General features: G+C 42.9%; 2 protein-coding genes across 8 annotated transcripts in view; one reads left to right on the top strand and one right to left on the bottom strand.

Annotated features, from left to right (window-relative positions):
• Window positions 1-10,609, top strand: part of NEK9 (NIMA related kinase 9) — a 43,596-nt gene extending 32,987 nt beyond the window's left edge. Inside the window, exons 19-22 of the mRNA XM_047863115.1 lie at window positions 2,675-2,877; window positions 3,950-4,111; window positions 5,312-5,521; window positions 7,551-10,609. Of these exons, the coding sequence (XP_047719071.1) occupies window positions 2,675-2,877; window positions 3,950-4,111; window positions 5,312-5,521; window positions 7,551-7,673 (698 nt within the window). The 3' untranslated portion in view covers window positions 7,674-10,609. The remainder of the gene's footprint in view (window positions 1-2,674; window positions 2,878-3,949; window positions 4,112-5,311; window positions 5,522-7,550) is intronic.
• Window positions 10,610-13,586: 2,977 nt separating this feature from the next.
• Window positions 13,587-21,525, bottom strand: ZC2HC1C (zinc finger C2HC-type containing 1C). 7 transcript variants are annotated; one of them, XM_047861925.1, is made up of 3 exons: window positions 19,182-21,525; window positions 14,073-14,156; window positions 13,587-13,967 (listed from the first exon to the last, which is right to left on the bottom strand). In XM_047861925.1, exons 1-3 carry the CDS (start codon window positions 20,505-20,507, stop codon window positions 13,893-13,895), a joined length of 1,485 nt encoding a protein of 494 aa, XP_047717881.1. In that variant the 5' UTR covers window positions 20,508-21,525; the 3' UTR covers window positions 13,587-13,892. The 7 variants fall into 7 exon arrangements, with proteins under 7 accessions (XP_047717881.1, XP_047717875.1, XP_047717876.1 ...); XM_047861919.1 differs by having other exon boundaries at window positions 13,587-14,156; window positions 19,182-20,526; window positions 20,614-21,523; XM_047861920.1 differs by having other exon boundaries at window positions 13,587-14,156; window positions 19,182-20,526; window positions 20,618-21,523.
• Between the last annotated feature and the right edge of the window lie 1,831 nt (window positions 21,526-23,356).

Below are 23,356 nucleotides of genomic sequence, written 5' to 3'. Positions count from 1 at the left end.
TTTTGCATGGTTCTCTGTTATTTAGGACTATGCCAGGAAATTAAATCTGTGTTCCTTTTTGGTTTTCCACTTGCTCTAAAGTACCTGTACTCTTTGATGTCTCAGAACTTGGATTCTGATAGTTTGCAGAATCAACACAGATAAAGACCCAGAATAAAAGCAAATTAATCCAAGAAAAAGAAAGTTGAAAGTCTGATCTAGACTTGTTGAACTCTAGTTTACACGCACACACACACACACACACACACACACACACACACACCATACCTTTTATTAGTTTCTTTTAGTAATCTATTGCTCAGCATTTATTTGTGCATATTAATATCTGTCACAAATGATAAAATATTTTTTTGCTAATCACAGCTGTTCTCTTACAGCGTTGTTTTGCTGGAACAGTATTTAATGGAAAAAATAAGATTAAAAGCACATATCAATTAGCTGGAAAATGTAAACTCCATAAGGGCAGGGATTGTGGGGGTTTTTTATTCATTAGTTTTATCCACATTACCTAGAAGAGTGCCCGGCAAATGGTGAATGCTCAATAAATACTTGTTGGTTGGATGGGTTCTAACCATCCAGTGGAACACTGTACGAAAGTAGAAATGAACATCTACAAATAGGTCTATAATGTGAAATGTAAAAAGGAAGTTGCAGCAGACTATGTGCCTTTTTATCAAGTTGAAAAACAAGCCAGATTTATATATTGCTTAAGGATATATAAGTATGTGATTGATTTTTTTTTTTTTTTTTAAGAAGAAATGATAGAAGTGCCTGGATGGCTCAGTCAGTTCAGTATCTAGACTCTTTTTTTTTTAAGTCAATAAATTTTTACTTAAGAATTTTAACCTGTGATTCCTTCCTCTCCCAGTCACTGTGGTTCCCTCTGGGTCAGAATCACAATCTTCAAAATAGCCCTTTTAAAAAGAGCTTTTGTTCAGTCCACAGTTGGCACCGTTAGTACAGAGTTCTTTCCGTTGGGCTTCTTTAATCTCCACTTGAATATGGATATGCTTCAAGAATTCCCCACCTGTAATCTTTGGGATCCAGTTTTTTTACTTTGGGTCATGTTTAGGGTCAGAATAGATGGGTCTACCTGGTTCTCAATTTCAAACACCCTCTAAACGTGAATGAGTTCAAATCCCATTCACCCCTAAACTAGCACAGCCTAGAACTGTACAGATTCTTGGGATATTCCAATACATAAGATTTTAAAAATTTGACCATTAGGGTCTTTAAGTGTTTTAGCAGATAAATGTCTTGTAGTTCTTTCCCACAGATCTAACACATAGCTCCGTGAATAAAGGAAGCCACACATACACTCTATGAGGTGTTTCCAGTGGAGTGTCCGACTCCTGATTTTGGCTCAGGTCATGACTTCAGGGTTGTAGGATCGAGCCCCATGTTGGGCTCTGTGCTGACCATGCAGAGCCTATTTAGGATTCTCTCTCTCTGTCTCTGCCCCTCCCTTGTTCACACGTATGGGCGCTCACTGTCTCTCAAAATAAACTTTAAAAACTATATAAAGAAATGACAAATACAGAATTAATCAGTAGTTACATGTAGGTAGGAGGCCAGAGAAAGAGAAGGAATTCACAAGACAGATATGATACAGGTAATGTTTTAGTTCAGCACTGTCCCATAAATCGTTCTGCGACAGTGGAAATGTTCTATATGTATGCTGTCCAGCACTTGAAAAGTGGCTACCGTGACTGAGGAACTAAACTTTTTATTTAAATTTAAATAGCCATATATGGCTAGTGACTACCGTATTGGAAAGTACAGTTCTAGTTCTTCAAGTGGTAGATTCACGTTTTTGTTTTGTTAGGCGTCAAAACTTACACGTGTGTTAAAATAGTCTTTTGTATATTTCAAATGTAACATTATTTTCAAAAGCCATTTAAAACAAGCTTCGGAGCTTTTGTTGGCATCTCCAGGTCTGCTGCTTCGGTAGGATCACAGTGTGACACAGTCTGCAAGCCACTATAGCTGGTGATCGCGAACAGTCCTTTACGTTTAACTTTGGAATATACCATGCACTTACTTTTTTAGCTTTAGCAAATACGTCTTTTTGGCCCATATTAAAATTTCATTCCATTTTTTGACTACACGTCAGCTAGTCTTCATTAAGATAACTTGGAATGTGCTACATATGAAAGAACCAGCCATCATATTTTAAAAATTCTTACAAATCGTTATCAAAAGAATTTAATGAATTTAATGGTTGAAGACTTCTCCAGAAAGGAAGTTAGTGGTGAGTTTATCTGGCCATTTTAAGAGTTGTTTGGCTCAAATGTGAAAGTGCTTTGTATTTATACGAAACCTTGACAAGCCTTGGTGGAGAATGCTAGAGTCTAGATGTATCTATTAAAGCACGGGTGGTAGATTCAATGAGCTGTGGTTGGGGCGGCTGTTCAGTAGTGCTTTAGAACATTGATAATCTGCTATGGACATAGAAATGAGTAAGTTTGGGATGTAGAAGTCAATTATCATTATAAAGATGCTGATATTCAATATCTTGTATAAAAACTACAAATTTAGTCCCAAATATCTTGACACTGTTGCTACTACTTCATGCGACTCTAGGAAGCTCTCCAGGGGTCAGGGGGGCTGTGAGATCGTAAATCTTTCTTGCTGCCTAGCAAGGCTCTCTCTTTCTGTGCTGTGTATCTGTCAGTGGTTCAGAGTGCTAGCCCAGGAGGCGGCGGCGGTGGGGGAGAAGAGGAGGACAGTCAGCGGGAATCTGAAACTCCTGATCCAAGCGGAGGCTTCCGAGGAACAATGGAAGCAGACCGAGGAATGGAAGGTTTAGTCAGTCCCACGGAGGCCATGGGGATCATTAGTGGGGCCAGCAGCTCCTGCCCTGGCTGGCTTCGAAAGGTAATTCCTTTGGCAGAGGTATCTTCGATAAAATAGCAGACCCTTTACAGGAACTAGAAAGGAGCCGTCAGAATCTCTCCGTGCCCCATGCCCTGTTTAAGCGTTTTGCAGTAGGCATCGAGGTTTCTGACTTCCACGAAACTACCAAACCTCTAATTCTTTTTTCTTCCTGACAAGAAGAGATACAAAATGTTCTGATACCGGTATTAAATGAATTTAAATTAATAAAACCTTCCTTGAAGCAGTCTTTGTAATGCATGTGTGCAGATTAAGCTTAGAGATTTTGTACTGTGGTTTGTAGAAGTGGACTATTGGGGCAGTTGGAATGTTGTACAATAGAGAGGTTATGAATATTGAAGTGCGGATAGTAAAAATGTTGGGAGTATATTTAGATGGAAAGTTGGCTACAACATGTGGCTGGGCAGAAAGATGGAATACCTGTGCAGCAGGATCCCGTTCTCTTAGAAAATATGTAATGCATAGAAGAGTATCTGCTATGAAGACTGAACACAGTATTGCTCATTTTAACAGTGCTTATTTATGAGTGATGGAATTGCTGGTCTTTTTGCCCATCTGGATTTTGTCATTTTCTGTATTTTGTCAAACTACATTGTAGTTTGTGAAATTTATATTTTTACGTAAAAAAAAAAAAAAATCTAGAGATTTAGTTTCCCGTGTAAGATGACGAAACTTGATAGCCAGTTAGGAGTATGAATGCAAGAGGCAGTACACTGTTGTACCTAACGTTTCAGCCTGGGCATTGGCCTCACTGCCATCACCTTCAAGCTTCCCAGCTCGAACAGACTGTGTAGAATAAGTGTGTCAAGGAGATATGCCACACACTCCAAACCATGTTCTTGAATTTGAGTTTGAATTCAAATCACTGTTACTCCTCTGAGGAAGGGATGTCCTATTGACAGGCCCGGTGAGCTGAGTTGTACTCACAACTGTCATGCCCCACTAGGGGGTGCTGATGTCACAGCAGAGTGAAAGCTATAGCAAGATGGGAATTTGGGAGAAAGAAAATAGATGGCTCAAACAGAACTGATGAGATTCTTTGTCTTATACATAGGAGCTGGAAAATGCAGAATTCATCCCCATGCCTGACAGCCCATCTCCCCTAAGTGCAGCTTTTTCAGAGTCTGAGAAAGACACCCTGCCCTATGAAGAGCTGCAAGGACTCAAAGTGGCCTCTGAAGCTCCTTCGGAACACAAGCCCCCAGTAGGAGCCTGGGTAACTGAACTTTTTGCCTTTGAGTCACAACTAGGTAACCAGAGAGCTCTCTCCACTTCTCCTGGCCTGTCTCCTCTAGCTTCCTCAGTCTCCCACTGCCCTGAATCAACTCATTATACTGTCTACTCGGCAGTGCTTAAAGCTTCTGCCCTAGGCTTACCTGAGTTGCCTTGGAGAAGCATTGACCCTTTCACATTCCTGATGCACTAACAGTTCTCCACACCAGAGGACTTTCTTTTCTCTTTGCCTCAGAAGTACCAAAATTAAAGTTCCAAAATTCAAATCCACTTTTTCTTGACACTGCTAGTGTAGGTTGGGGGCTCTAAATATGAGTAAGAAATAATGCTTGTAGTCTCGTGAGGGAGCCACACACGTGTGCCTAACCTTGGTAGAAATCAAATTGTGGTAAGTACCTCAAATGTAAACCAGGGGTCACCAAGCTTTCTCTATAAAGGGCCACGTAGTAACTATTTTAGGCTTATGGACCATGCAGTCCCTTTTGCAACTAGTCAACGCTGTAGCATAAAAGCAGCTGTAGATAATACATAATGAATGAGCATGACTATGTTCCAATAAGACTTCATTTACAAAAACAGGCAATAGGCCGGATTTGGCTATCATTTGCTGACCCTTCCTATAAACGAAGTACAGTGGAAGAAAGGAGAGAAATCCAGACTAGAAAAGGTGTAATAAAACCTTTGAAACTTTAAGGTGAACATTTAAATTCCTCTATCAATTAACTTTCTTGAATTATTTTGGCAGTCCTATTTACTGAACACCTTTTAAATCTTCAAAAGTGTGATCCACTACATTTCATAAATATTGACCTGTTGGGTCACAGTGTTCTCACTGTGATCAGAAAGACTTGTTCCAAACCATATCCCCCACTTCAGCATTTTAAATGGGATGATAGCCATGCACTTTAAATTTAATTGCCAAGTTCTCCAAAACAGGTGATTGTCCTTTTTACCTTAGCATAATGGAGACTGAGGCACTGAGAGTTCTCTTGCTGTTATGTTAGAGCCAGGTGCTATTGTAATCCCAGCAGCTTTCTGTTTCTCTTGCATTTACTTTGTGTGTGTGTGTGTGGTTTATCTTGTTACTTTTAAAGTAAGGTCCGATAGTATTTCGAGGAAGGTTGGATTGGGGAGTTGGGATAAGCACGCAGAAGCACCTGTGACCTCTTTCTTCTCTCCTTAGCCACCTCGGCTGAGTCCTGCAGAGACCTGTGCTGGGAAGGGAACGCCATTAACTCCTACCTGTGCCTGCAGCACTCTGCAGGGAGAGGTTGAGAGATTGCACGGGCTGGTGTTAAAGTGTCTGGCTGAACAACAGAAGCTACAGCAAGAAAACCTCCAGATTTTTACCCAACTACAGAAGCTGAACAAGAAATTAGAAGGAGGGCAGCAGGTGAGAGCATTAAAGGAATAATTCAATTTCTAACTCTGTTTTGAAGAGTCACAGAAACAAAACACCCAAGAATTGAAATAGACCTTTTCCTTTGCAGAGACTTATCTTTTGATGATGTAACTTATGTAATTAATTTCAGCAGCCCTGGGCCTTGTTCAGGCACCTCGGTTAGATCATTTTCATCACTTTGTTTTTTGTTATTGTATATTTTTCTTTTATTATTTGTTTTAATGCTTATTTATTTATTTTGAGAGAGTGCGCGTGTAAGTGGGAGAGGGACAGAGAGAGAGGACAGAATCCCAAGAAGGCTCCGTGCTGACAGCACAAAGCCCGACTTGGGGCTCAGTCCCACGAACCATGAGATCATGAGCTGAAATCAAGAGTTGGGTGTTTAATTGACGGAGCCACCCAGGCACCCCTCTTTTACTTGTTACTATGAAAAACTTTATAAACATATAGTTCAGCGAATACTCATAATCCACCATCTAGATTGAACAATTGTTAACATGTTTCAAAAGTATGTGTGTGTGTGTGCATTTAAAATATGTGGGGGTATATATCTGTGTGTATTTAAAATATATGTGGGTATATGTGTGTGTATATATTTTTTATTTTGCTAAACCATTTTCAAATAGATTATAAAAGTCATAACATAGCCCCTCTAAATACTTTCTTACACAAATCCAAAAATAAACACATTCATTCTCCCAGCTAACCACCAAACTACTATCACACTCAACACTGATATTCTCAATTTTCATCCAGTACCCAATTGATAGTCGAATTTTCCCAGTTTTCCCACAAAAATGTTCTCTATAACTTTTTTTTTTTATGAGTCCAGAATCCAGTCAAGGGCCCTACATTACATTATCACATTGTTATATCTCTTATTGTTTTTTATCTAGAATACTTCTTTCTACTACCATCACTTTTCTTTTTTTTTTTCAATATATGAAGTTTATTGTCAAATTGGTTTCCTTTTTTTTTTTCAATATATGATTTTTTTTTTCAATATATGAACTTTTCTTTTTTAAATTTTCATGGCATCAATTTGTTGAAGAAACAGGGTCGGCTCTTTAACAAAATGAGCTACATTCTGGATTTGTCTTTTCTTCTTAGAACGTTATTTAACCTGTTCTTTTGTCACCCTGTCATTTCTATAAACTAGAAGTTAGACTTAAGACTTAATTAGGTTCATATTAAACATTTTTGATAAAAATAATTTCAATGCTGTTTGCATTGTTTATCAAGAGCCATAGCTCTTTTAGCCATTAGTTCTATTTAGAGTGAACCAGGACTGGGAAATAGGGTTCAACCCTTGGCTTTGCCATTTGTCAGTTTTGTGTGTCTGGACAAATTTGTTTCTGTGAGTCTTGGTTTCTCACCTAAAAAGGGCAAATAATACCATGTACTTTGTTACGGTTGTTTTGAGGATTAAATGAAATCATGTCTATGAAAGGACTTTGGGAAGTAATATACTCGAGGCAAGCATGGGGTGATTGGCAGCCGTGGCAGGCAGGAGGATTGTTTGGCTTAGGGCTGTCTCACTTTTATTTATTGTTAATGTTTATTTATTTTTGAAATAGAGCATACACGTGCATGCATGCGTGGTGGAGGGGCAGAGACAGGGCGACAGAGGATCCAAAGCGGGCTCCATGCTGACAGCAGCAAGCCGGGTATGGGGCTCGAACCCACAAACCACAAGATCATGACCTGAGCTGAAGTCAGACATTTAACCGACTGAGCTACCCAGGCACCTCATGGTTCTCTCAGTTTTAAAACTTAGAGTTCTGCATTCCAGAAAATCCTACAGTCCTGGGCAAACAGTTGGTCACCCTGCCTGCAGCAAGTGTAAAGGTGTTGGCTTTATTTAAGGTAGCATTATTAAGGTATTATCTAAGGGTAGTATTACGAGCTTCTCACAAAACTGTGGCCACAGATCCTTAGATGTCAACATTGAAAACCTAGTCCTGGACTGCGGTGACCGGTGGCAGTATTGTTAATGTGGAATTGTGTTTTGTTTGGACAGGAGGGGATGCATTCCAAAGGAACTCAGACAGCAAAGGAAGAGATGGAAATGGATCCAAAGCCTGACTTAGATTCAGATTCCTGGTGCCTCCTGGGAACAGACTCCTGTCGACCCAGCCTCTAGTCTCCTGAGCCCGTATGGCCTCCAGGAAACTGGGATCCAAAGAACTTCACAGCACACTTACTGAATGCAGAGAGCGCTTTCCTGGCTTTGTTCACTTGCAGACAAGGAGTGCAAGGCGGAGGCTCCAAAGCACTTTCCGTGTACACTTGGAGAGTGGCATTGCCTCTTAGATAGGATCTAGGAGTGGTTTTGTTTGGAGAATGGAAGGGCCCCATGGCCCTGGCTTTGTCCTCAGTGACTGCCATAGCAACAGCAGCTCTGTACCTCATCTGGTGATCCCACCTTTGAAGAGGAGACACAATGCTCACCTTAATTTTGCTGGTAGCAGCTTATATCCCATTTATCATTTCACCATTACTTGGAAGCTGCCTTGGGAATTCAACACCAGGCATTGCACCTCTGGGTGGAGGAGGGAAAAGTGTAAAACTTGAGTGGGCTGGAACCAGGTGGGGCCCATCCAGGGTCGTCTGGAGAGCGGCGAAGTGGTGAAACCCTCTCAGGAGCCCTGAGTCTGGGAAAATATGTCTGGTGGAGTCAATCTAGGGCTTGTTTTCAGAAAGTTCAGTTACTTTGCGCAGCTAAATGCTTTAGGAGGAAAAGCGGGCTTAGATTGCTTTTCCTCTGAGGGTCGATTGAAATTTCTTCAGTGAGGAGTCAAGAAAGAAGGCTAGGTCCCTCCTCATCACACAGCTGGAGATTCAGTCTGTGACCGATGCAGGTAGGATTTCCTAACTTTGGAAGATGCCTCTAAAAAGTGAGGTGCTTCATCGAGAATTGAGTCAGTGGGGCAATAGAACAGCCTTAAGAGAAAACCATGAGGGAGAGAGGGCCTCCTGTAGCTGCCTCTACTTGGTATCTTTAAGAAGGTCTAGAGTGCTTCTGCCTTCGTGGCTCTTAGTGTTCTAACCTTGACTTCAGCAGCCCCAACCACTCCCTTTCTGTATGTCTAGTCAGTATTTTCCCCTTTTGGTGTTTTATGAAGCCATATCAGTGAATCTGTATCATCTTTCCTACTTGAGTGGCCCAAAGCCAGCACCAAAACCTGGTAGTCCCTGAAGCCTAACAAAACAGGCAGAAGCCGCCAAGTGAAAGGAATTTGGCTGAGAGCTCCGTTCTAATCCCGTAGTCATTATGTCCTTATGGACAGGAACGAACCAGCTTTCCCAAAGAGAGAAAGTGTCCTCAAAGCTTTTGATGGTTTTACTTAAGGATATGAGCTTTGGGTTTCCACCTAGCCTTATGCAATGTTCCGTTAGCGTTTGGGGTCATAGGGGCTGCCTTGATGAGTCTCACATCCTGCCTCCCTAGAAACAGCTAAATTAATTTGTGTTTCATTTTCCCCAAACCCCAAAAATGAAGTGTTTGATATCTCTATAATATTTTGGAAGGACCTGTGCAATGGAAATTTTGCTATTTCCCTAAAACTGGTGGCGTAAAGGCTCATGCTTGGGGAAGACCCCATGGCTGGGGATGGGCAACTCTGTTCAATGGGATCTTCTTTGGTTTGATGTTCCCATTGTTTTCTCAATTCTGGGAAGCCTAGTACAATGGTACTAACGTAATCACTAAAGCCTTTTCTTAAAATAAGGGAAGGGGCCAACCCCAGATTAAAGTTACAAGTTCTGGGGACTTGGGGGTTTGCTGTAAACCCTAACAATGGGTTTTGGTTCATCATGTAAATGCACCTTTGATTTTTTTAAGAGCTGACTGGCCTTTCACGTTCCTGTATCCCTCAGACTCACCGTCTCAGCAGGCCTGAGAGGCAGGCTCAGTTTGGGTGTTAATCCTGAGTATTGCTTCTGCTGTGGAACAGAGGAACAGGGGCACATTGCTGAGACAGGGATGAAAGTAAGCATCGGAGGAAGGGGGAGAGCCCTGCTCTTGTTCCAGAGGGGAGCCATTCTCTAGGAGGGGAACACTGGTCATTTTCTCTAGCATGTTCCCTTGGGAAGTCTAGTTTGCTGGTAATCTGGCTGAGAATCTGAGTTCTGTGCCTTAGAGACAATTTGCACTTTCCCAAATTGTGCCTGGGACAGCCGTATGATTTTTCCCACCAAATAGCTATGCAAGTAGAAACCAGTTCAAAGGTGGCAGCCATGCATTAGATAAAAAGTGAAAGGTTAGGCAGCAGAAATGCCTTTGAATGGTTTTTTTATAGCTAATTCTCTTCGAGTTTGTCCTGCCGTTCTTTCTGCAGCGCTAGGTGTTTTCAGTTTTCTAGTAGTACTGCTTTTGAGTTACGATATAACCTGAGTTACTCCGCTGCTCTGACATTGTTGCTGAAGAACTAGCTTATTGTTAGCCAGATGTTTGAAAGGTTGAGGGTGGAGTGGTTTGGCATTTCTGTTTTAAATAAACATTTAAACTCTCAATCAGTGCTATGCCTGCGCACGGACCTTAGTCACTGGGGATGAAACACCCAGATTCTAGGCCTTCATGAATCTTTGATTCCATGAGTCTTTATATAAATAAATAAATGACCTTGTAATAGAAACAACACAAGGGACATTTGCACAAATAATCTTTTGCTTTTTTCCAGTTTCTTTTTCTTGCTAATAGAATCGTTTCTGCTGCTACAACTTTTTTCCCCAAACTTCTCAAGTGCTTAAAATGCAGAAGGAAGGGAAAAAAATGAGCCACTGAAAGAGGAAGGATCATTTCTTATACTTACCCCTCAGTCACAGTGGACTTTTTCAAGTGATAATGTGTGTCTATGTTTATAAATCTGTTTTCCGTCAAAGAGGGTGAACTGTATTTGGTCTCCCTGGCATAGCCAAGTTACCACTTCTCTTGGCTGAGCATGTCATTAAAGTTTAAAGCAAAAGCAGCCTTAAACTCAAATTTCATTTGATTTGCCATATATTTGGAAACATTCATAAGAGAAAGAACAGCTCTGGAGCGAGGATGTATTATAAATAAATTCTTTCAGATGAGTATCCCTGGGCCTCCAAAGTAGTATTATTCATTAGTGTCAAGGCAGGCTGGGCTGTAGTCAGGACTACAAAACATGTTCCTTCCTGCCACAAAGCCAAAAATCATTTATTACTTCAATGATTAACTATGGAAATAAACATGCTGATCACTGAACCTCACAGAATCAGGAACATTGGAGAGAAAAACACTTTATCACATCTGCGCTACCTCCTTTGTAGTTGGGAAGAACGAGAAGTTAATGACCAAAAGCAAATGTTGGCCACAAGGTACTAGGCTGCATTAAATACACTGCTGTTAGGAAATACTCTCTCAGCACATCTGCGTATACTTTTATATGAAGTGAGTTTCACCATGAGATTTTTTTCCCCATTGTTTATTAACCTTTCGAACTTTAAAATTTGTAACATTTGCATGTACTGAAGTTTTTTGGATAAAGTAGTATAACACATGGACATTAACAAGCAGCATTTATTTTTCCACTATTATTCTCTGCTATCCAGGAGTGGACTTAGATAGAAAAAGGGTTCTGACCTCTTCCCAAAGATCAGATCAAGCTAAATTTAAAAGACTAATAGATATTCCTAATATAAGCAAGGCCTAAACATGCTGAGAGTGGAGGGAACACTAAGGTATCGACTATTTTATTTCTCTAGCAATGTAAGAATGAATAACTGCTTCCTGTGTCTAAAGACAGCACTCCCCACACATACATATGTTCCCCCGGAGGACCCTGATCTGTGAACTTAATAACATCATTCAGGGATCCCAAACCCAAGTGCCTGTTGAGCCAGGCAGATAAGGCAAATAAATGAAGCAGGCCAGGAGGGGCTGTGGTTATCTGAGTGGCCAGCCTGTCTGAAGGACATTCATGGTGCTATGCAGGGTTGCTGGCCTGGTGTTTCCAGAACTTCTGGCTTTTCAAGAGATTCTCCATATCCCAATTTTTATTTTTATTTATTTTTAATTTTTTTTTTTAACATTTATTTTTGAGAGATAGAGAGCCAGAGCACGAACAGGGGAGGAGCAGAGAGAGAGAGACACAGAATCTGAAGCTGGCTGTAGGCTCTGAGTTGTCAGCACAGAGCCCGACATGGGGCTTGAACCCACAAACCATGAGATCATGACCTAAGTCGTAGTTGGACACAGAACCGACTGAGTCACCCAGGTGCCCCTCCATATCCCAATTTTGAAATGTCAATCCAGTTTTAGTTCCGTACCAGCCAAATAAAACACATCTGTAGGACAAAGCAGTCCATAAGCTACCACTTTGCGGCCTTGGCCACAGCTCATTCTTGCCATCTATTGCTTTTACCATCAAGTGTGAAACTTACAATTTGTACCTCACTAGGCCTGCCTGGGGAATGAATGTATATATCGGTTTAAATATCCACTGTGTGAGGGTTCTTCAAGTGGCCAACCTAAAGCTCCATTATGTGATCCCTCTTTGCAACAATTAGGAAGAACATAAAGCAATTTAATATGTACTGTTTTTTAAGTATATAAATTTTTTTCAGCTTCACAGCTAAAATTTTAAGTTCATATTTCATGTTGGTCTGATCTGTTAGCCCAATCAGCAGAAGCTACAGAGGAAATGGAACAAGAGTGAGTGGCCATTTATTGTTTAGTAAAATATAGCTTTATTGTCTGCCCAGTCACATTGGCCCAGGTCAGGTTGGGTGTTTTTTTTTTCCAGTATTTTTTTTAATGTTTATTTATTTTTGAGAGAGAGAGAGAGAGTGAGGCGGGGGGGGGGGGGGGGCAGAGAGAGAGGGAGACAGAGAATCCAAAGCAGGCTCCAGGCTCTGAGCTGTCAGCACAGAGCCCGACACAGGGCTCGAACTCATGGACCGTGAGATCATGACCCGAGCTGAAGTCGGACGCTTAACCGACTGAGCCACCCAGGCACCCCATTCTTTTTCTTTTCTTTTAAGTTTATTTATTTTTGAGAAAGTATGAATGGAGAAGGGGCAGAGGGAGAGGCGGACAGAGGATCCGAAGCAGGCTCCAGGCTCTGAGCTGTCATCACAGAGCCCGATGTCGGTCTTGAACCCGCAAACCGTGAGATCGTGACCTGAGCCGAAGTGGGATGCTCAACTGACTGTGCCACTGAGGCACCCCTCTAATATTTGAAACTAACAACTTGAGTGATGGTCTCAGGACCATAATCAGATCAGTTATTTCAGATCTGTCGTGCAATCTTCATCCTATCTGAACTGATACTACCCCTGACAGGCATTACCTTATCACTTCTCCCATTTGACCAATCTAGGACTTCCTCTTTTTATTATTTAATTTTAATCTCCAAACCCCATTTATTGAAGGTCTAATTATGAAGGTTACTTGCAGTATGCACAGTTCTGCACAGGGAAAATTAAAAAGATCTGGTATCTTTTTCATCTGTTTACTTGCTAAGATAGCTGTTTACTGTGGTGTAATGGAGAGGGACGTGTGCCACGGGAATGTCTCAGCTTGCTTTGATGGTAGATTTTGTTCTCATTTTAAAAAGCCATACAAGCAAACTGATTTCAAAGCAGAATGCTAGCAGTGGCTGAAACTGAAGTTTCTTCATTTTTTTTTTTTTGACATGAAATCCATTAGAAAAGAACAACTACTGAGACATACAGGGTGCTCCCCCCCGCCCCCTTACCCTGTAAAGCACATAAAGATGAGTTTCCCTTTATTACACAGTAACCACAGGAGGATTTAGGATATACTGGCACCCTAACCTTACCGACTTGTATTAGCTTTTGGCAGGACCATGCATCAGGGAGGTCAAGGATAAATTTCCATTTGCCTTACGGCAAAATCGTATTATCTTTCATAAGATACCACCTGGGTGATCATGATCCTCTGACCCAACTCAATGTAATGAACCAACTTCCTGCAAGAGAAGAGTTAACTGGAATCACAGACATACATGCAGAGGCAGAGGCAAGAAGGCAGAGCGAATGCAGGCACTTAACCAGCCCACATCACGAGTCGGGCTTGCAAGAACAGAGCTTTAATGTAGCCCGCTCGCCTCTCGAGTGTCTTCAGCCCTCCTCCGTTCTTAGGGCAATAACAAGGCACTCCAGCCTGAGCTGGTAATTTAGTGGGAAGCTGAGGCTTCCTTTTGCCTCCTGCTGCTTAGCAAAGGGTCTCTCCTCACTGATTGAAGCTCTGCAGGCAGATGGGGGAGGTATAAAACTTTTAGTTCTGTTTTCCATCAAATTATTCTACTCCCATTGACTGCTGAAGAGAAGCAGAGCCTTCTGAATTATCAAGGAGGCTTCCACTGTTGTCCGCTCAACTGGGATGCTTCCTTGGAGGTGGAGGCCGGTTCTTGATGGTCTTACACTTGGGAATGTGCCGCTCAGCCACCTTGGGGGCAAAGTGGCGACTACAGTGAGGACACTGAATATGATCTGGATTTTCTGCAGGCAGGATAGGAGGCAAGTCTGAGGGGTTTCCACCTTTGGCAATTACCTGCTGGACTTCTCGAGCCTGACGGAGGGTACAGATGAAAGACTCATGCTTCTGTCTCCAGTTGCTCTTCCGAGGAGGTTCAGCCTGTAAGTAGGAGGAAGGCTGATCATTCAACTTGGAGTTTACCTCATCTCCTGAGTCGTCATCAGAAAGACAGCAAGGAAATGTAAAGGGTGTTCACCCATAAGGTCAAAGAGAACAGGAAAGGGCAGCAGAGCTGACTTGCCAGAGTGGAGGCACTTAAGCTAAGGGCCTGCCAAGGAGGATAGTACTGGGAGGCTCGGTGCTCACGAGAATGTGCATGGCAAGAATAAACTGGGTCCCGGGGCCCCTCTGCCATCTTGCACAACCAAGTTTCCATCACTTCCAGCACCCTCACAGGAGAACAGGGCTTTATTCTCTGGAGAAACTGAACCAGACAGGTTTCGGACTCAGGAAGTCCAGGCACAGTAGCGAACAGGGTTAATATTGAGACTGAGAATTGGGATTAAGTGCAAGTATACATGACAAATGATGGAACTGTCGGTCTGTTTCCCCCACTCTGCTCCCAGGATATCAAACACATTGGCACCCTTGTAGGAGACAAGAGTTCTCTGGATGCACCAAGCAGTTGAGAGAAAAGCCATTAGATGCTGACCCTGAGTGACCCCAATGCAAAGGTTCACTATTTGATAACCCTAATATGAACAAGCCTCACTTATATATGAATGGACAGCCTAGGATCACCAGATATTTGAGTAAAGCTCTAACAGGAGAGAAACAAAAACAAGTACATGAACTCGTTCCTCCTCCCTCAGGAAACAGCAACAAAGCAGGTAAAAGAAAACTTAACAACCAGAGAACCAGAAGGAGCTATTATAAATTAAAACTATGATATGGGAATGCAAGCTGGTGCAGCCACTCTGGAAAACAGTATGGAGGTTCCTCAAAAAACTAAAAACAGAACTACCCTACGACCCAGCAATTGCACTGCTAGGCATTTATCCAGGAGATACAGGTGTGCTGTTTCGAAGGGACACATGCACCCCCATGTTTATAGCAGCACTATGAACAATAGCCAAAGTATGGAAAGAGCCCAAATGTCCATCGATGGATGAATGGATAAAGAAGATGTGGTATATATATACAATGGAGTATCACTTGGCAATCAAAAAGAATGAAATCTTGCCATTTGCAACTACGTGGATGGAACTGGAGGGTATTATGCTAAGTGAAATTAGTCAGAGAAAGACAAAAATCATATGACTTCACTCATATGAGGACTTTAAGAAACAAAACAGATGAACATAAGGGAAGGGAAACAAAAATAATATAAAAACAGGGAGGGAGACAAAACAGAAGAGACTCATACATATGGAGAATAAACTGAGGGTTACTGGAAGGGTTGTGGGGGGGGGGGGAGGAGGCTAAATGGGTAAGGGGCATTAAGGAATCTACTCCAGAAATCATTGTTTCACTATATGCTAACTAATTTGGATGTAAATTTTAAAAAATCAAAAAATTAAAAAAAAAACTGTGATAGCTAAAAATAAAAACAGAAATGTAAAATACTGTCATGAAAATTACTCCAAATGAGAAAAAAGATCAAGATAGAAAGTAGATAAGATTACAAAATTAAAAAGCCAATCCAAGAAATCCAACACCTGACCAATAGGAGTTTCAAAAAGAACAGAAAAAGCACAAGGAGGAAATTATTAAAGAAATAATAACAATAAACATTCCTAGAATTAAGGTGACTGCTCATGAAATTGAAATGGCCTACCAAGTATCCAACACAATCATGGTGAAATTTCAGAATTTCAGAATAGAGAATCCTGTAAGCTTTTGGAAAAAGAGAAACACCAAAAGAAGTTTCATATTGGGCAGCGGAAGCAAAACAGCATCAGATTTCTCAAAAGTAACATCGGAGGCTAAAAGCTAGTGGAAAAAAATGCCTTAGAAGTTCAAATAGAAATTCATTTTCTACCTAGAATTCTATACCTGGCCAAGTCATCCATCAAATATAATGCTATCATATAGATATTTTCATTCATTCCGAGACAAAAAAAACATGCCTCCCAAGCACATTTCTTTTTTTTTTTTTTTTTTTTAATTTTTTTTTTCAACGTTTATTTATTTTTGGGACAGAGAGAGACAGAGCATGAACGGGGGAGGGGCAGAGAGAGAGGGAGACACAGAATCGGAAACTGGCTCCAGGCTCCGAGCCATCAGCCCAGAGCCTGATGCGGGGCTCGAACTCCCGGACCGCGAGATCGTGACCTGGCTGAAGTCGGACGCTTAACCGACTGCGCCACCCAGGCGCCCCCCAAGCACATTTCTTGAAAGCTTCAGCAACGCAAAAAGTAAGGCAAGAGAAGGAAGACATAAGAAGCTGGAAATGGGACCCAACACATAAGAGGAACAAATAGAAATCCTAAAACAATAGGTCTGCACCAGGTCTAGAGAATAACCAGTCCAGACTGGTACAGGAGGAAAAAGAGTGGTGGGAGGGAGGTTTCCAAAATTTAAAAAAAAAAAAAAAATCAAATTGATGGATTATAAGAGGTGTTTGAACATTTACAAAAACATTAACAGGTGTCTGACATCAGATGGATCATTTAGGGGAAAAAACTAGAGACCGGTATGCAAGAAAGCAAGCAAATGAAAACATGAGTCAACTACTAATTCCAGGTGCGTGTGGGCAGAGGCAGAATTTGTTCACTGTTGAGTGAACAACATTTATGTGGTTATTATAATGGAAAAGCTGATCACTGGTTTAATGCAAAATTGTGATTCCACTACAATGGAAGGAGAAGGGAAAGAGAAAAGTAAGAAGAGAGGAGATGTGAGAGAAAGCTTTACCCACAGCACTCATAAGAGGAAGTCAACAGATGATGTGTAAAATGGGTTAATCAAGAAAATAAGCATATTGAGAAATATGGAAATACATATCGAAGAAGTCATCTTTCAGAACTGAAGGCTGCTGCTGGGGGCCAGGTTAGGATGGAGGGGTGAAGCAGGATTCTGCTTATCTACCTTATACGTCACTCAGTACATGGTTTTTAAAATGTATTCAAGTATGATTTAGATTAATGTAAAATTAATTCTTCAGAAGAAAGAAGGCAAGTAGCCGCTTGGTGATCTGACATCATTAATGATGAATAACAGGAAGAGAGATTATCAAAGGAAAAGGATCCTTCAGGAGAGAGTCTTACTGAATGAAACAGACAAGAAGACAAGAGAATCTGAGTGTTAGAGATGGAATCCAGGAACTTTAAAGAGAATTGAATTAGGGAGAAGTTCCTCAACCATATGATAGTTACACTGAATTCATCATATTGAAATTTTATTCAGTTAACACTCATCAATCACAAAGCACAAAGATGTTGGCCTTGTGCTCAAATGCTTAAGGTCCAGTGGAGAGACTGGAGAGTCTCCAGACTGGAGACTGGAAGTTATGGGAACATTAAAGGACACAAGGAAAATCACCTACTCTCACGAGTACACTAGACGAGTAAGAGGGAGACACAAACCACTCAGCTTCCAAAGGCATAAAGCTTTCGAATAAGACTTGGGACATTCCAAGGAGCGGAGCGCATCTCAATCTAGACTCTTTCTGCTTTGGTGTCCTCAGTGCAACATACTGCCCCAAATGAGTTTCCACAAAGCTAGGGGGTCTGATCTCAGAAACTCAATTCTTTTGCTTCACTCCTAATGTATTTAGGAATTTAAGAAACACAAGATTCTTTTAGGTGCTGGCCAGAAATAACCGCTATAGTGGGACAGAGAAGACCCCAGTGGGTTATTGGGTTGACCAGAAAGAAAACAGGAAAGAGCAGGAAAACTGGTGATCATATCATTATCTGCAAGAGCAAAATTTTGGAAACTGGACCTCAGGCAGATTATCTCTGAACCCAGAAGGGCCTTTCTTGTGGTGATCTTCCAAATAGTACTGAAAGAAATAACTACAAATGACTTCTCCTAACAGCCACCACGTAAGTTTGAGTTGTCAAAGGCCCCAGCAATATGCATGGAAACTGTAAAGGGCTTACGGACAAGACGTGCTAGTGCAGCAAAGGGAGTGTTGAAAAGAAATGAAAACAGAATATGCTCTCATATTTTTTTTAGAAAAGTAGAGTTGGATGGAGCTTTGAGGTCATGTGGTCTAGGCTTTCCCAAACTTTGATCATTTGCCTACCACTTTCATTTTATTCCCCTTACTATAGATTACTTCATATTTTTCTTTTAAGTTCATGATTCCTAGATACCACGGGCTTCATATGATGTTATATTTTTCTAACGCACACTAAAACTACTAAAATAAAAAGCGTTTGCCAGCACGCCACACTTTGGCAAACACTCATTGAAAAACCAAGGGGCATAACCTTGGCGGCGTAGTGGACTGATCCATGAGACAGACAATCTTCTCCAGATCTGACTGTCCAGATGTGCCTGTGAGGTACCCCTAACCTTACCACGGAAGCGTCTCATGGTTTTTTTACAACCTAGTTTTTCTGTAGTTGGAATGTTAACCAAAAGTGCAAACTTAATTGTGTTTTATATACTTACTAAGAAGGTATATCAAAATTGAGCTAATCTTGAAAAAGTAGATATGGTTATAGGAGTTAGTAACAAATCCTAATCTTGGGAGGTGGCAGAACATACATTGCAAGGAGCAAGGAATTCTCTCGGGGCGGGGGGCGGGGGGTTGAACAGCTGCATGGTTTTTCTTTATATTTTCCCCATCTTTTACATTTTCTGTAGTAAACATTTATTACTTTTATAATCAATAGGACATAATATTTTTTAAGTCTAGATTTTGAAGTCATTCCAACCCAGATTTATAGGCTGACTCAGCCATTTAAAGCCTTTTGTGATCTCAAGTAAGTAAAATTCTCTGAGACTTGATTTTTGAATGGATAAGAGACAGTGAAACCCCCAAAGGGTTGTGGTGGGGGTCTTATGAAAAGCTACCATTACAGTGCCTGGCACGCAGTTGTAATCAATAAATGTTCATTCTCACTCTCTCCCTATATGACACATGAACTTTTTCTAAAGAAAACTGATATAACAGTCCCTTTACAATGATCCCCACTCAAAGTCAAATCCATAAGGCCCTGCCCTTGTTACCTGGACTGAGGCTGATCCCTTCCAGTTCAAGTACTGCTCTAGTTCTGTGCCCTTGGCCCGGGCCTTGGAGGAGTCAAACACTTTCCTCTTGGAACTCTGCATCCTGCTGCAGGCGTTGGAGTGTCTCTCCAGTCTGAGCAACAGGAACTTGCGTCCACAATGGCTACATTCGCCAAGTTCTGGCTCCTCGGTAGAACAGCTGGAAACTGAGGAGTCTGGTGCCCTAGACAGACTAGAATTGCTGGTGGATCCCCGTGAAGCACGGCCTGGCACTCCTGAAGACTGAGAGAACTCTTTTGGTGGCCCTGAGACTAAGTCTCGGATTTTGTTATTGCTTGCCACCAGTCTTTCCCTTTTGAGCTTCTGTATTCCATCATCAGAGAACTGGAGTGGACTAGAATTTTCTTGAGGCCATCCTCTAGTTTCATCCTCTCCCCTGTGTCTGCTGAAGACCTCCTCAGCCCCCAGTTCTGGGGAGAAGGTAGATTTGTATGTGGTGTTGCTATTACCTTTAACTCTCCTCCTGGGGAGTGTCATTCTCTGTAGCTCTCTTTTTTCATTTTCCTTAGCCTGTTCCTTTTCTTTCTGGATCCTTCTGAGTTCCTCCTCTGTCTTCTTCAGCTTTTCCCTTAGGAGGGTCTCTTTTCTTCGGATTTCCTCCCGTAAGCTCTCCCCTGCAGCTTCTAGTCTTTGGATCTGCACCCGTTCAGTCCTGTTGGGATATGCCACGGCCCTCTCCTCCTGTGTGGCAGCAACAGCACAAACCCCAGATGAATTCTCCCAGTTCCTTGAACCAACGCTGCTGTATGGAAACCCTCTTGGTTCAGGGGGTCTTGGAGAGACATTCTGGTCCCCATCAATGGCAGCCTCACTCGTACTATGAGACTTCCTGTGGAACACAGGTTTCAGTGGGTATGCCCGGTCCACCCCAACTCGCTTCTTTGTAAAGGGGATGAATTCCTGGTTATCTGCTTTGGGATACCAGGACTGAGGATCTGATGAGTAAAACAAACCCTTTGCTTGGCCCTGGGGACTGCTTCTGGAATCCTGCTGGCTGATTCCAACACACTGGGGATAGGAGTAGCTCCAAGCTTTGCTGTACGTGTTCCATTTGGAGGGAGTGTAGAGATTCTCCGGCATCAGCTCTTTGTTGCTCAAAAGCTTCTGCTGGAAATTGTTCCTCGGGTGCCCCATTGAGGACCGCTGAGGAGAGTCACCTTTTTCACAGGGCTCTTGCTTAGCTGAGAGGAGCCCTGGAGCTTCCGCTTTATTATATGGGAGCATAACGCCCACAGGCAGATGTGGCGCCAACTGGAGACCAGCCATTCAGGGACTGGACTGAAGCCTAGGAGAGATTTAAACCAGATATCTGTAAGGAGTTTGTCTGAGGTTCACCCCAGCTGCTAAAGTAAACTTTCCACATTTGTCCTACCTACATATTCTCTTGAACTTCTTAGGAACAGTGGTGTTGGGCATGCCAGAGCTTTCCTCCAATAAGCATTTGGTGAATGCTTATTATTTCCTGTGGGTACTTAACTAGGTCCTGAGAATAGAAAAACGAACGTGACACGGGTGTTCCTGCCACCTAGCTTTATTCCAGTACCAGCCTCTGCCATACACAGTGATGCTCCTGCCATACACAGTATGGATGGGCGGAAAGATTTAATGGCAAGAGCTATCGAATTGAAAGTCAAGGTTTAGGCCTGTGACACAGCACAAGCAGCTTCCCCTTGCTGGCTCGGTTCTTCACCCATAAACTGAACGTTTCGCTCAGTTACATGACTGGCATTTAGGGGCCTTAGGACTCAATCCAGCCCTATCATTTCACAGGTGAGTAAACTAAGGCCCAGAGGTAAGTGACTGGCACAAGAGAGCTCTCAGGGCTTGGCTCTTGCTGGCACCGTGCTTGACTCCAAACACAGGGCCTGCAGCAGGTGCCTGGCTGCCAAACTCTCACCCAAGAAGTCCCGGCGGTACGGACGGCGGAAGGTCTGTAATCTGAGAGCTGGGGGCCACCTGACGCTGCAGCTTTTAGATCCGGAATGCCGAAGTCACGCTCTGTGTTACGAGGTCAGCCGGGGCGCCCCCACTGGGGATTCGGCTGTGGGAACAAGCCCTCGCTCTTCTGTCCATGGAGCCCTTGGGGGGGTCGAGGCGCTGACCCCATGTCTGTCCCCCCCTTCCGCGTACCTGAGTCACTGGCGACCGTTCCTGCTCAGGGGAAGCTGGCACCAGGACTTAGTTTTCCAGACCAGACCCCCCACCTCAACCGACCGCCGCGCAGGCGCTCTCAGGTGGCCTCTGTTATTCCCGTTGCCTGGAGACGGGAGCGCGTGCGCGCCCCGCCCCCTTCTCTAGCCGCGAACGCAGCCCTGCCAGCGCGCGCAGGCGCAGTCCGCATGCGGTCGGGAGCCGCCCGCGGGGGGAGGGGGGTGTGGTCAGTTTGAGTGTCACTTGACCCGGTGTCCCGCCAACTCTGCAGCTCTGTCCCGCCCTGCCCTTGGGGAACGGGAGAGGGGGCGGGAGAGGCTCTTCTGGGGCTCCATCAAAGAACTTGTATTTTTCTGAGAACGATGCTCCCAGACCCTGGGGTGTGCCCTTCTCTGGCAAAAGACAGAGCCCCTAGATGGGCCTTGGAGTCGTTCTGCCGCAGGATTCCGGTGTCCGCCCACTTAGCGGGAGTGGGCCTGCTGATAGCCTTTCTTAGCACGCTCGGCTGCTTTGTACGGGCCCCAGGTATGGCTGTCCATCTGTGCTTTTCTTCCCCACTAGTGTGGAACTTGCGGTCAAATTTTAGCAACTTGGCTAGGTTTTGCTACCCAGTATCTCTCCGAGGTAGTTTTTGTAGCCAAGCTAATTATTTTGATATAATGTTTTACTCTCACGTGGTAACTCTGGCCGTCTCTTTGTGGGGCCCAACAGTGACTCAGCCAAGTGTAATGATAATAAAGTGAACTACCAGATCGAAAATAATCTGTATAACTTGGTTTCAACACTAAATGGCATTCTATAACTTGTTAACATTAGAAGAGCGTTTATTTGTCTTCATGCTTCAGTTCATTTGTGTAAGCTGTTTGAAACAGGCAGTTTACTTTTTTCCTGTAACTACTCAAAAGATTAATGCACATGGGAAATAAAATGGACAGCAGTAGTCGGTGTTAATGCTTCAACATGTCATATTACAGCTTTATATGTTTCAGAGAAATTCCTTGGTGGGCCCTCCAGGGCAGTCCTTTCTGATTCCTTCTTTTCTTTTCTAGCTGATTCTACTGCTTTCTCTACATACGCAGTTTCAGACGTTTCCCGCTACTCCGACGGTCCCAATTATCTCAGCATCTGGCCTGCCTGTCATCAACTCCTACAGCTCCCCTCCAATCTGCCAGAATTTCCCAGGGTGCCCCCCTCCATCTTGCATTCCTTCCCTCTTGTTTCTGAGGGAAAAGAATCTTTCTCTTCGCATGAGTTCTGTTGAATTTGTCCCTTCCGGTGCCCTCCAGGAATTGCCTCCATCACTTTATCCCTCCATCTTGTTTACCTCAAGTTGTATCTACCCCCACACTCCTTCTCTTTGGTTTTAACATATGTTTAACTTTCCCCTGCAAAACGAACCTCACTTCCCGTGACCTGCTGCTTCTCATCTTAGGTTCCCCTTCATTTCTCCTCTTCTCCACAAGACTTCTTAATAGATAGCTGTGCATTTGCGGTCCCCACTCTCTCATCTGCCCTCATTGTCCAGCCCGTTGTGGTCTGGCTTCCACCATTTCCATTTTCTTTAACTGCCAGGCTGCCAGTGACTTCCGATAGCCAAAGACAAAAGCTATTTCTTCAGCCTATTCATCTGCCATCATTGATTTTTCCCTCGCTTGGAACTCTCTTCTCACTTGCTCTGGTGTCTTCTTGGTTTCTTCTTTCATGTGTTTCCTCCATCTTCTTCCAGGTCTCTGACATTTATGTCGTTTCCTCACCTGCCTCCCAAATTTGGTGTTCTCCAAAGCCCTCTGGTTTCTCATATATATGCAGTTCCAGAAATTCTCTTCCTTAATGATTTCAACCAAATGCTGACATTTCTGGTCTCACCTATGTTTAAATGATATCCACCTTAACACTCTCTCCTTAGTTACAGACTCAAATTTCCAACAGCCCGTGTATCACCTTCACATGAGCGTTCCTCAGGA

This window comes from Prionailurus viverrinus, chromosome B3 (assembly GCF_022837055.1).
Source record: "Prionailurus viverrinus isolate Anna chromosome B3, UM_Priviv_1.0, whole genome shotgun sequence".
In the NCBI taxonomy this organism is placed as follows: Eukaryota; Metazoa; Chordata; class Mammalia; order Carnivora; family Felidae; genus Prionailurus; species Prionailurus viverrinus.
The sequence above is the reverse complement of the archived record's forward strand: the minus strand, read 5'-3'. Positions and strand labels throughout refer to the sequence as shown.

Excerpts from the sequence above, each read along its gene's own strand:
- ZC2HC1C (XM_047861919.1), bottom strand. The coding sequence starts at position 20,507 with ATGGCTGGTCTCCAGTTGGCGCCACATCTGCCTGTGGGCGTTATGCTC. Across the intron at positions 14,157-19,181 it reads AGGGATCAGCCTCAGTCCAG|GCTGAACCTCCTCGGAAGAG; the intron begins GTAACAAGGGCA and ends TCCTACTTACAG.